General features: G+C 44.3%; 1 protein-coding gene across 1 annotated transcript; it reads left to right on the top strand.

Moving 5' to 3' along the window:
- The first annotated feature begins 393 nt into the window (after window positions 1-393).
- Window positions 394-13970, top strand: tdrd6 (tudor domain containing 6). The gene is made up of 13 exons (XM_069158758.1): window positions 394-5947; window positions 6159-6238; window positions 7145-7184; window positions 7918-7997; window positions 8971-9032; window positions 9245-9308; window positions 10391-10495; window positions 10620-10674; window positions 10786-10838; window positions 10923-10986; window positions 12588-12661; window positions 13103-13157; window positions 13448-13970. Exons 1-13 carry the CDS (start codon window positions 394-396, stop codon window positions 13537-13539), a joined length of 6378 nt encoding a protein of 2125 aa, XP_069014859.1. The 3' UTR covers window positions 13540-13970.
- Window positions 13971-14110: the final 140 nt, after the last annotated feature.

The raw sequence follows: 14110 nt of genomic DNA, 5'->3' as shown, positions 1-14110 counted from the left end.
CACATTGGATTCATTTCTCAGACTGGATTTAAGGGATCTTTCATCAACACTTACAAATCAATACAACCACATTTTCTTCCGTCATGCTGTGCTGTTGTAGGCTGGGATGTCCCGATCAAGTTTTTTTTGTGCCAAGTCTGATTGAAAAAACTTCCATTGGTACATCTTATTCTTAACTACTTTATTCAGATGCTGAAGATCCTGATCAAATTTGATAAAATGCAGGTGAACAAGAATTGTAGAATTGAGTGTCCATGTTGTGTTTTATATGTGCTCTTTCGATGTGTGTATTTTGTGTGCTTGTGTGTTCTCCAGGTAACGTCCAGCGCTTGCGCACCAGTGTTGATGAGAGGTGACAACTCATGGGTAGCTGGAATCCATGAAACTGCCAAAATGTCTTCAATTCCTGGACTCCCTACACAAGGATCGAATGTAACAATTCTCATTACGAGGGTCCACCTCAATCCCTTATGTGTGCTCGTGGAATTTTGGGGGAAATTTAGCCAGGACAAGACAACATATTATGAGCGCCTGGCTGAAGACATCCAGTCTCCCAGAAACACATTTCAAGACTTGGAAGGACATCCAGGTGACCAGTGCTTGGTTCAGATAGATGGTACTTGGTACAGAGCCCGCATAGTCTCAATAAATGGGTTGAAATACACCGTGTTCCTCATTGACAAAGGGATGACATGCAGCGCCACCACAAGTATGCTGGCGTGGGGTAAGAAAGAGCATTTTCATCTGCCCCCTGAAGTGGAGTTTTGTGTGCTGGCTAATGTTTTACCACTCTCACTTGAGAACAGATGGTCTCCAATGGCTCTTGAATTTCTTAAATCTCTTTCTGGAAAAACTGTGGCGGCACATGTGCAAGATGTACTAGTGCCGCACAGAACGTTCCTCCTGAACATGCCTTACATATCCAAACAAATGTACGAGATGGGATTTGCCAAGAAAATATCTCCAGACAAGTTCCAGAACTCTGTACTCGTGTCACTGCAGACCCCCGGTGGAGCCGATCAGATACAGCCGCTCTCCATGGCAGCAGGTGATCGACAGCTCAAGCAGGAGCTGTTCTTCCCAGAGCTGCCGGGAGGAACAGTAGAGACCGTCATTGTCACAGAAGTGACAAATCCGCAGAGGATTTTTTGCCAGTTGAAGGTCTTCTCACAGGAGTTGAAGAAACTGTCAGAGCAAATCACACAGAGCTGCGAGGGCAGAACGTCCAAATGCATTATAAGCGCTGACATGATTGGGTTTCCGTGTGCCGCAAGAGGAAGTGATGGCAAGTGGTACCGCTCTGTTCTACAACAGGTTTTCCCAGCCAATAAAATTGTGGAAGTGTTGAATGTTGACTATGGAACAAAACAGTTTGTTCAAGTGGAGAACGTGAGGACGCTGGCAGCTGAGTTCTTCAGGATGCCAGTTGTCACTTACATCTGCTCCCTCCATGGAATCATCGACAAAGGGGTGGGATGGACAACCAACCAGATCGACTATCTCAGGTCACTCCTCCTGTACAAGACAGTGATTGCCAAATTTGAGTACCAAAGCATCTCTGAGGGTGTTCACTATGTCACACTCTATTGGGATGACAACATAAACATGAACAACTTGTTTGGATCCAAGGAGAACTGTTTGCTGGAGTGTGAGAAAACTCTTGGAGATTATGCCATTCGTAGCACAGCTTCCAGCCGCCAGCATCCAGCCCAACAACAACGAACTGATAGAAATATGTTACCCCCTGGACAGGCTGTAAAAGAAAAAGACAAGAAAGCAGCAGCAGCAGAAGAGAAGTTCCCTGCTGAGGATCTCTCTCCGACCTCCTCACACGTGGCATTTGTTAAGGACGCATCCGATCCATCAGAGTTTTGGATCCAAACACAGAACTACACCAAGGAGTTGAGTGAACTGATGGCTAGTATGCACCATCTGTACAAAGACTCAGCAAGTAAAGATGCAGTGAAAAATCCAACTGTTGGACTCTATTGTGCTGCCAGGGCTGAAGATAGTGACTTCTACAGAGCAACTGTGGCTGAAGTTGAGGAGACACAACTCAAAGTGTTCTTTGTCGACTATGGAAACACTGAGGTGGTTGATAGGAGTAACATCAGGACGCTTCCAGCTGAGTTGAAAAAACTGCCACGACTGGCACTGAAATGCACCCTGGCTGGTGTCAAACCGAAAGACGGGAGATGGAGTCAAAGTGCCTCCGAGCTTTTCATCAACACAGTCACGGATAAAGAACTAAATGTACACGTGACGGCAAAATACGAGGACGGCTATGTTGTCCAACTAACAGATCGTGAAGCACAAGGAGAACAAGATGTCGGTACGCTGATGTGTAGCTCTGGTCTTGCTGAAAGGGCTGAAATAGAGAAGCAGACCAAAGCCAAAGCTACTGTGCAAACTGCGTACACGTCTCCCTCACAACATCCAGATGTAGTCTTCCCAAGTGTATTTAGGAACAGTGGAATGTTTTTTCCGAGCCAAAACCCAGCTGGCCTCACCAGCAACGAAAGAAAAGTCTCTACCTTCAGGGAGCATATGTTTCCGATCGGAAGTATCCTGGATGTCAGCGTGTCCTACATCAAAAGCCCGAATGACTTCTGGTGCCAGCTAGCACAACAGGCTGGGCACTTGAAATCGCTCATGCATGACATACAGGCTCATTATGCGAACAGCGAGTATCAGCCCAACGTGGAAACGGCTTGTGTTGCTCGCCACCCTGAAAACCGAATGTGGTACAGGGCACTTGTGATTCACAAACACGAAACCCCTCTTGTGGACGTGTTGTTCGTGGACTACGGCCAGACAGAGACGGTCTCCCTCTTTGACCTGAGGAGGATCTGCCCAGAATTCCTCACCCTTCATGGTCAAGCTTTTCGATGCAGTCTGTTGAACCCCATTGACCCCACATCTGCCATAAATGAGTGGAATGAAGAAGCAGTAGCGAGGTTCCACAATTTCGTCGACATTGCGGCATCCAGCTTTGTGATTTTAAAGTGCACCATATATGCTGTCATGTACAGTGACCAGAAGGTTGTATTCAACATTGTGGAACTAGAAACTCCCTTTGAGAGTATCTGCACCAGTATGGTCAATCTGGTCAAAAGTGCACCTCCCAAGAAAGCCGCCAGACCGTCTTTCCGCCTGGACACATACTACTACTCGACACACAACGTCAAAACTGGGACGGAGGAACGGATCACCGTTACATGTGTGAACGGTGTCGGTAAGTTCTACTGCCAGCTGGAGAAGAACATTAATGTCATGAAAGATCTCATGGTGAAAGTGAACGATCTCTGCCATCAGCTTCAGAATGCAAAGCTTCCGAGAGTGTTTGGGACTTTGTGTTTTGCAAAGTACACTGACGGGCAGTGGTACAGGGGACAGATCAAGGCCACAAAACCAGCAATTGTGGTTCACTTTGTGGATTATGGTGACACTATCGAGGTGGAGAAATCTGACCTTCTCCCAGTTCCCAGAGAAGCAAATGACATCATGTCTGTGCCAGTGCAAGCACTTGTTTGTGGCCTCTCTGATATCCCCGCTGATGTTCCCAGTGAGGTGAACACTTGGTTTGAGATACACGCTACAGAATCTTCATTCCAAGCACTAGTTGTTGCCAGAGAACATGACGGGAAACTGCTGGTTGAGCTGTATCGCAGACACGCTCAGCTCAATGCAAAGATCAAGAAAAGGTTTCATATCGAGATGAACTCAACTGACCAGGTCGTCTGCCAAGGTCGGAAAACGCTTCCGTCTACAGCGAATCCTACCCCGAAGACACTAAAAGCTGTCCCAACACCAGCCACAGACATGGACGACCATACACAAGCCCCGAAGAAAAATGATCTCGCCGTCCCAAGTCCTCCACGTCCAAAGCGGCCCGTTTGTGAAATTGGTCAGAAGGTCAAAATGGCTACTATCGAGCTGTACAAACCTCCGCACCAAAGGTGTGGCAGGACGCCAAGCAATGTTTCTGAGCCAAGAAAAGAAAATCTTCCCAAAGACCCAAAGCTGCTCAACATGTCAGAATCATCTGGCACTGACTCTCAGAAGGAAAGCGAGGCTGGAAAAAACCCCAAACTCACAGACCTGCCCTCAAAATCCATCACATGTGGAATGACAGCGGATGTTTATGTGTCACACTGCAACAGCCCCGCGAGTTTCTACGTGCAGTTTGTCAGCGAAGAGAACAATATATTTTCCCTGGTGGAAAAGCTCAATGATCCCGAATCAAACCCAAACACCAGTGATATCACAGATGTGCAGCCAGGTGATCTTGTTAAAGCAGAGTTCACAAATGATTCCTCGTCGTACCGAGCAGTTGTGAGAGAAATCCACGGCAACACAACGGCTCTCGTCGAGTTCGTCGATTTTGGAAACGCCGAGTCGACGCCCATCTCCAAGATTGGGCGACTCCAGGAGTCCTTCCTGCAGTTTCCTGCTTACAGCACACATTGTATGCTGAGCGACGCTGCAGTTGTTGGAAGTGAGGGAGCGCTTGATCCAGAACTGTTGTCAGCTTTCAAAGAAGACATCGGCGGCTGTGGAGAACGAGTACTGAAGTGCCAGTTCAACAGGCAGGTGGGACCAGTGTGGGAAGTCAGCCTGAAGGACAACGATGTGAATGTCGTGTGTCGGGTGGCGACAAAATGTCCCGAAATCACTGCAGAGAAAGTTGAACAAGCGAAGGAGGAGCCAGCCCAGACCTCGGACACGGACAGCATCGAGAGACCACGACTGAACACCTGCTTGCTACGCTACAGTCTGCAAGACCTTTTAGAGGATCAGCTGGTCTACATCACAACCATAAATGAAGATCACACCTTCTGGTGTCAGCCTGCCAACTCGGAGGAACTCGATAAGATACTGTCAAGTATCTCAGAAGTTGAAGATCACGAACGTGTGGAGCCGGGCGCTCTCCTCCCCGGCACCCCGTGCTTTGCTTTCTTCTCGGACGATCAGCTTTGGCACCGAGCAGAGGTCGTGGACAAAGACGGAGACGAGCTGTCTGTTCTCTTCGTGGACTATGGAAACGAGGCTCAAGTCAACATTACAGAAGTGAGAGAAATGCCCCGTCCTTTATTGGAGATTCCCCCGCAGGCGTTTTTATGTGGGCTTGTAGGCTTTGACACCACATGTGGCTCGTGGGACAGCAGCGCAACACATGAATTGTCCAAACTTACGACGGACAAATTATTACAGCTAACGGTCGCTGAAGAAACGGTCGCAGAAGGAAAAATCAAGTGGGTCGTGCGGTTGCAATGTGAAGGCCAGGAGATAAATGAGGGGATGAAAATCTGCTGGAAGTGCTTCACGGAAGAAGACGAGCCTGATGCGGTTGGACTGACCGCCGAATCCGAAACACAACTGCAGGGAGACTCGGCTGAGGACGAGGACGAGGACCAACCGGAGCAACCTGCTGTCTGCGTTCACCCCGAGAGAGGCCACGTTGAAGAGCCCGGCGGTGACGATCCCGCTGACTCTCGCACAACAGACGACATCCCAGATTTAGCAAATAGTCCAGAGAGCAGCGAGCGCTCTGAAGATTTGGTTCATAGTGAGTCTTCTGTTACATCTCCAAAGGACGAATGTGTTTCCGTTGAGAAGGGGAACATTGTCCCCATCACGGCGATGTGTCCCAAAAACATTTTGCCAAGCAACAGCGGTGTAGACGAAACCACGGCACCTTCACTCAATAACAAAGATGACAGCCACGTTTCAGCCTTGAGCTGCAACATGAATGTGGAAGCTGGCGAAGGCATTGAAGAAGAGAGCGCTTCGGTGGTGGACACCGTTGGGTCACATGACTTCAATTCTACATCGGATGAGAACCTTGAAGAGGCAGTGGACGAGTCCAAGACGATAACAACTGACGAAGAGTCCCTACCTAAAGAGAACACCACCTGCTCCAGCTCTGACGTCATGAATGTTTCTGGTAAGCAACACATCATTTCTCCTTTTTAAAAAAAATTAATAAAAAAATGTTCAGGTCAATAAAGCAAGTAAAAGTAAAATGGATGAATCTGAATAGTACCCATGTAAAAAAAAAAAAAGATTTGCTTGTACAATTGGGTAAATTTTTTTTTACCTGAAGGCAGCAATTACCTGTTGTAAGTTACTAATTTCATATTTGTTTTTATTTTCAGATCCAGCCGAGGAAATGGATGACGGAGAAGTTTCTGTTGCCATGGTTACTCCTCTGACCCGTACGACGGCAGTGAGAATGGTACATTATGACTACAATATATTAAACTATGCTTCTGATAATGTAAGAGGTTTTAAAGAAGTTCATGTTGTTCTATGACTTGAGATTGCTTCTAAATATACATATGGGTAGATTTGGATGATTTGATGAAAAAGTTCCCCGTGAAGCTGTTGTTCCAAGGGAGAGTGCTGGTCTGCACGAGACAACGAATACCGTTTTTAAAGGCTCAAAACAATTAAAAAAAAGAAAAGGAGAACAAATCAAGAAAACCAAAGTTTTCCTTTTAGCTTTTACATTTAGAGGTTTGCTGAGATTTGCTGCAAATGTCCAACATACTACTGTGCCGTCGGTCACGCATGCGCTCCGTTTGAGAACATGAGAAAATGATTACCAATCCAATGATGCCTTCGGTTCAGTCCGTCGTCCAATCAGAGGCTGTGATCCTGACTGAGCGTGTTTGTGGGACGGCTCTGATCTCAAACGTGTTGCACAATGGAATAACATGAGATGTGTACATGTAGGGCAGAACTGTTACGCAATATTATATATAAGCATTCAAGCCACGAAATAATTGGTAATAATTGGAGATGCGCAAAAGAAACGCACATAGTGGTAAATGGACTGTGGCCTTGTGCGCGAGGCTGAATTAATGAGCAGTTGAGAACTAAACAACGATCATCGTGTTTATGTTTTATATCACACACTTTATTCACTCCTGTCACTCTCACCAGCAAAAAAAAAAAGCAAAAAGTGAAGGAGATGTTATGTATGTTAAATGTAATGAGCTCAACTCCATGATCATGCACTTCTCTGCCCAGCCTTCATTTAGAGAGATGTCATATCTGTAACTGAAATCAGGCCATTTGATTCAAATATTCACAAGGACATTGTTTTATTCATTGTGTGATCATGTTTGTCCTCTTCTAGGTTCAGGCTGATTTGGTGCTTCCTGCGCTGCCGTTGTGTGGTTAGTGGTTCCTATTTTATTTTTTGCTTCGATTAGGAGAGATTTGAGGTGAAAGGGTAAAGGTCATACCTCGGTCTGGATTTTGCCACCGATTTCCCAAATCGATTCACTTCCGATTCCCAGTGCTTTCAAAAGGTCCCGATGACTGATGTGACTGCCTCTCAAAACTTTAGTGAAATAATCGAAAGTGATTGGGAATCACACGAAATAAATGCAGCATGTATCAGAAGACGAGTGACCTGAAGACGTGTGGGATTTGACACATCACTAAAATGTTTTGCAACGTGGTTCGAGTGTGTTAATGTCCTTTCTCAACATCACCGTGAGGCTGAATATCACTGCATATGAAAGTTGCGACAGACTTTTTTGGGATTGTGGAGAAGTGGCTTCGTGAGGTTTTTCGCTGAATCGTAGCTTTCCAGACACCTCAAGTTATACACGTTAACTTTAACACTGCTTTTAAATCCAAAATGCATTCAAACATCCACAATGTCAACACATAAGTATTTGCATACACAAAAGATTGACATACAAGATTTTTAGAAAATAATGAAGTCAAACTAAACTGTTTTCATCTCATCAATATGGATCTTAATCTGACTCTAATATTGGAGACCTTTGTATGTTGGTTGTTGTATAGACTGAAGTGTCACTAATAGAGAGGATCCAGACGCTGGCAATTAAACTCACTCGTTTTGTATTTCAGAACAACGAATGTTGATTGTCCCCACAGATGTCCCCACATGGGAAGATACTGAGGCTAGAGATGACTTCACACAGGAAGAGGTGCCATGTGTCACCAAACAAATGGAGGTAATATGGATATAGAGCGCCTGTATGGAGGTTAACTGTTACTATTTTTGTTTTGATTGGTAAATATCAACGTCACCATTTACTAGTCGTCACAATTATGACACATTCGCCTGATCGCAATCATTTCGAATCGTTTCCTTTCATCAGTTTAATAACAGCTGGATGAAACTAACAGATTTCATATTTGCATTAATATTACCACGTTGTTTTTCCACCGTTCGAGGTTTGACTGGTGATCTTTTAAAAGACGTCCTCTCATCTCGTGGTGGTTTTAAGACACGAGTCCTACTCACATTGACCCCACTCACATTGACCCCACTCACATTGACCCTCACTCACATTCACCCCACTCACATTCACCCTCACTCATATTCACCCCACTCGTGTTCACTTATTCAACTGACAACATTTAAATGATCATCTAGTCACATAAACATTATGGAATTAGTTGCAAAGCCGAACACCACAGCCAGTAAATGGCTTTTCTTCTTCATAAGTTGTTTATTATTAAACTATGATTAGACTTGTACAGTAATAGTAGCAGAAAATGAACAGAAAAACACAATTCAATTGTTCAATGCAATTATTTGTATAACAAATAATGGTCAACTAATGTGTTCTTTTTCAGAAGGACTCGGCGAGTGAAGAGGAGACACTTTCAGGTCTGTTGGCATCATTTCACAATATTGAATTAATGCTTAAACACTTTTCAGGTTCCTCCTAGTAAATATTAACATCCTGCACTGTCAGTTAAAATGCAGAAACACAAACATGAACCACATCTGTTAACAACAGTTTAGCAAGTAGTGGAAAATAAAAGGAAAAGTTTGATGACATGAAAGCATGTAAATTGTTCTAATCTCTTCTCATGCCTGTAGAAGATGGCCGTCTGTCTCTCTGCCTTTATTCTCATATGCACAACAGCCCTAATCTATCTTTGTGCGGTGTGATAGTTGTGTGTCTGTGTTTGCAGCGCGGCCAGAAGACGGCGACACACTTCGACCACACGGCGACGCAGCTCTCGCTCCACCAACGGTAACCAGCTCGCCGTCGCTTGGCATGTTTAATTTGATGTTTCAGAAACATGTTGCTGTGGTATACTCTATAAATACATAACTCATCTGCTCTCTTGGACCACAAGTTGTAGCTGCAAATGTTTCCAAATGTACTTACACACACACACACACACACACACACACGATGATGGCTTTGAATCATCAAGAGTTGAGTTTTCAGTTTGTGTTCAGGATGAAGAGGTCGGAGAGGAAACCTGTTGTGTTGAAGAGACCCGTTCATCGGATGTCTGCACAGGTATCAGACTAACTGGGAATAAACATTTATCACTTTTATCACACCACTGCTTCAGGGTAATTAACAGTAGATGTTGTCTTATTTCTCACCTGGTATGAACTGCTTTATCAGTGATTTTCTTTTTTTTTTTTTATTTGCACTGCGTATCCAGAGGAGCCAAGTGATGACGGAGACGTGAGCAGTGAAACAGAAGATGGCCTGAGCAGTGAAACAGCACAGGAAACGGACGTTTACATCACAGTGAGTTTCCTCTTGTTGAGTATAAGCAGCTGCAGGGTTTTACGCTGAGGGACGGACTTGGTGGTTTCATTTTAGTTCAAAACTGAAGTCAATTTATCACTTTTTTTTTTCTTTTTTTTTTTTTTTTCTCTAAAGGTTCCTGAAGGAGATGTTGATCCTCTGGTACAAGATGATCTGCATGAAACGTTAGCTGAAGACTCACAGGAGGTATATGATACTAATGTTGTATAAAAACTTGTTTGTTTTAAAATATATGTATCTTAATATTCATTCATAGAATTTTTTTTTTTTTTTCATTTAATTGTATTTCTTGACATTAAAATGGTGCAATTTCTTAAATTGCAGGAGCAGAACGAATCGTTTGGTGAGTAATTTTTAATACCAATGTCCCAACACACGAGCAATAATAGATACTGTTAGCTTATTGTTACGCTAATAAAACAAAATATGAGGGTACATTTTGAGAAGCAAGCTGTAATAAAAGCGATCCACCGATGGACCGTTTAGTAGAACCGGGCCGACAGAACGGTCCAAGTCGGATCTTTTGGTCACCACTCCTACAGAAATCCAGAGATATGATGACGGCTGCTGGGGAGGATTCTTATTGAGCTGTTTCTAAAGAGCGTAGAGATTCTCCCGCTGTGACTGGTGGCGGCAGCCTGCCTTTCCCTTTACAAATATCCTGCAGTCGTGAAATGGATCCGGCAGCGTCATAAAAGATGTTCAACTGTACGCAGGCGGTAACTTCTGAGCATGTGCGGAAAGGATCGGGCAGCTGGCACCGACGAGTTTCACTGTTCACGTCCCGTTTCCTCTCATTCCTCACTGAGGATGAACATTAGATACAGACTGAGATTCTCTTCACAGAAACTCCTTCAGCAGGTGAAACGGAAACGGCAGCCGTTTCCCTGCAGGATGAGGTGCCGTGTACTTCCATCCTGAACGAGGTAGGAAAACCATAAAAGCTGCGTAAACCAGTTTCGAGTACAAAAATGGTCGTTGCTATGAAGATGTCTTGTAGCTGGTCCGTACTGGAGAAACATGCAGACTCAGCAGGATGTTCTGTTGTAGGAGGACCTGATGACTGAAGACGAGACTCTGACTCTCGATGAAGAGAAACGTTCTGGTTTGTCATCTTGATGCTGTCAGATTGGATCACTGAACACATTGGGAGTTTTTACCACTTCATCTGTTTGCATCCTTTAAAGCATATTTTATTTTGCCTCCGTGTTCGCAGCGCTGCCGTCTGTTACTGAGCCACGAGCCTGCACAGTTCCAGCTCCAGATTTGGTAAGAGATCTCATTATTTTCCCCGAGTAAAAAGCGAAAGCATCTCGACTGTGACGAGTGACGTCTGTTTGTGTTGCTGTTCAGAGAAACCTGGTTGAAGAGGTGATCTGTCTGGTGGGAGACCTCTGTTTAACAGACTTCTGCAAAGGTATCACACATCATGACCGGCACAATTTGAAAGCAGTGCTTTGCGATTATGAATTTCCAATTAAACATTTCAGTAACTGCCAAACACGTGTGCTCCTCAGACGTTTTTCAGTGTTCCCGTCTCATGAACATGACATCTCGGGAACACTTCCAATGACTTTCTTCAACGACATTCACGTCGACTCATTGATGAACTGATTGATAGATTTTCTGGGGGGCGGGGGGGTCAAAGGTCACCGCGACCTCACAAAACACATTTGTGGCCACATCTCAAGTGATGTGTTGACTTAATTCAGCGCAGCGCTAACTTAATATGATGAATGCTGGAGTTACAGCAATGCATCATGGTTAGAAATTCTGTCCGTGTGGTGCTGCGAGAGCTCCCAAAGTCACGTGACGTTAAAACCCGGCGGGAGCAGGGCGACTGCAGTTTTCTGAGTCCAACGCTGCAGCTGCTCTCTTCTGGCTGCACTGACTAACAACCACCTCGGTGACGACGCAGCTTCGCCCCGATTGGTTTAAAGCAGGGGTCTTCAACGTTTTTCAGGCCGAAGACCCCCAAACTGATAGAGAGATGGAGCAGGGACCCCCTCCTATATATATATTGTATAAAATTGTGTTTTATATTAAACTGGGCCTTGTGATTGGCACAGCAGCGATAGGGGCGGGTCCTTCTCTTTGTGTGCAGGAGGCTTGGAGGGAACAGTCCAGGTTAGTCTCACTGTGAGTGAACCGGTGCCCAGTTTGAGAGAGCTCCTGTGTGTCGCTGAACGTGTGCATTTCTGACTGAAAGATAAACATCTTCTGCCTCCATTTATCCATTCAATACAATATGTTGGATTCATGTTGATGTGTATTTAAAGACATTTAAATTTGTGGGAAACAAATTGGGGGGGGGGGATCTGAAAAATGGTCTAGTCAACCAAAGATTTCACGATCCCCTGCAGTACCTCTACGGACCCCATAGGGGTGTTGAAGACCTCTGTTTTAAAGCTGATGATGTGGTTGATGTGGTTGCCGTGGCAGCTTTTCCACGCTTCAGAATTCATGCTAATTATGACAAAATTTTAAACAAATGTCTAATAGGATAAAATTTAAGTGGTGACATTTAACAGGTCAAAGGTTAACTTTACTGCGACATCATAATTGTTCTGCAAAAACACTCAGGAACAGAATGAAATATGAGTGAGTGTGTTTCACATTTGGCTGGATAATGAACTGGTGATCTGATCCACTTTGAAACTGTGGTGATTGTAAAGATCTTCTGAGCTGTGTGAAGCATCCACATTTACAATCTAGCTTTTTGGATGAACATCCAATTTTGAAGTAGTGTCTGCTGTCATGACAACAACATTGCGTTCTATGAGAATCAGCTTTATTAACCAGTCTTCAGTACATATTATGAGTGTTATGAGTCCAGACAGAGATGGACATAAACTACAGCAGGACGTGTCGGCGGAGTCAAACAACTACGAGGTGTAATTCAAGCTCAGAAACTGTTAACATTTGATGTTGAAATTCACAAGTACAAACATGTTTGACAGCAAACCAAAGTCCATCAAGCGATAGCAGAAACAGATAATATCCTCCTTGTTTTCGCAGAGCCGCAACAGGAAGCTGAAGCTGTGACGGAGGACGGTGAGCAGCAGGTGAACACGCCTACCGCACAAAACGAGGTAAAAAAAAAAAAAAAAAGGTCCACACGGTTGATAGAAAAGTGTAATACTTCAGCTTTTAAACGTTGATCTTTTAGAAGGTATCTGGAGGTAAAAAAAAAAAAAAAAAGATGATTTCTAAACGGTAGGAAGAGGCTTGCAGATCCTCTGACATCACATACGGGAAACGATGCATGTTGGCTATTTGTCACTAAAGACCTCGTGCTCTGCTCCACGGTGGACTCACACTGTACATGACTGGCAGCGCGATGGATCTCTTAACGTCGCTCAACTCTTCGGCTCCTTTCAGTCACTTAGCGGCACCGCCGGAACCATTCAAACGGACACTCGAGCTACTGATTGTTAGCGTAAAGAAAACCGAACATCCGGTTTACTGTGGGAACATTCGATGTGTTGGATCAGGTCACGTCACTGTCTGAAGATCTGAACTTGATTTTTCAGGATCTTGATGACAGTTTGCCGACAGAAGAAATGTCTCCTGCTGAGAACAGTTTTGGTGAGTTGTGTTCTCGGATCGTCGTAACTATTTCAGTCAGAAGTAGAAATGGAAATACACAAAAAATACACACACACACACACGAGTTGATTTCAGTGATCTATTTATCATTGGTACTACTTGATATTCTGGTATCTGTAAAGCACTGCACGGATACTTGTTTTATTCTCCTCGTGTTCATTAATCTCCACGACTGTAACGTCTCTTTTGCAGGATCACGGCTACGATCTGTAATATGTTGCATTCACTTCCAAACAACTGCAGTTTCTTTATTCTCTCCTTCCTTTTAGAGACCCGTCTGTCACAGATAACTCACCTCTCTCTGATCGTCACCGACGGTGCTGCTGATGTTCTGCCTGCTGATCAGCAGCCGGAGGAGTAGCTGCTGCTCATTTCCTTTGTGAAGTTGTATTGGCTGCATGTTTTATGTTGCATCAAACAGGTTCAGATTTTGTTGTGTTTGTTCTCATTGCCTGTGTTGATTTGAGTTGTCCCAGCATGTCCTCTCTCCCTTTAACCTAATGGCTTTTCTAATTGTTCCTTTTGAAAACCAACCTCAGGTTTAGAAGTGCTTTTTGTGCAGTTAATAGTCGTGAAAGCGTTTGTCGGTCTCCATGTGTCCCCCACCGGTACTTGGAGAACTGTTGTTACAGATTACAGTTCTGATAATCCGCCACTATTTTCTGTTTGATTTGTAAGATATTGATTCGAGTGGCTGTCGTGTGAAATGTGAGATACTTTTCTGTATTTGCTGCGAACACATGCATGCGTTGAAGATTTCTGTTGATACAATAAACATTGCAGGTTTCTGGAGATGAGTCGTGGTTTTCCTTCCCCGTGTTTTGGAGCAGCTCAACCTCAGGTCATGTATGTATTTGATAAGAGAAAATGTTTTAAACACAATTAAGAACTACTTCATTCATCTCTAACAAACGATTTGTATTTATTAGTTA

This window comes from Embiotoca jacksoni, unplaced genomic scaffold (assembly GCF_022577435.1).
Source record: "Embiotoca jacksoni isolate LCO1_2020_lvr unplaced genomic scaffold, fEmbJac1.0.p SCAF_23, whole genome shotgun sequence".
Lineage (NCBI taxonomy): Eukaryota > Metazoa > Chordata > Actinopteri > Embiotocidae > Embiotoca > Embiotoca jacksoni.
The sequence above is the reverse complement of the archived record's forward strand: the minus strand, read 5'-3'. Positions and strand labels throughout refer to the sequence as shown.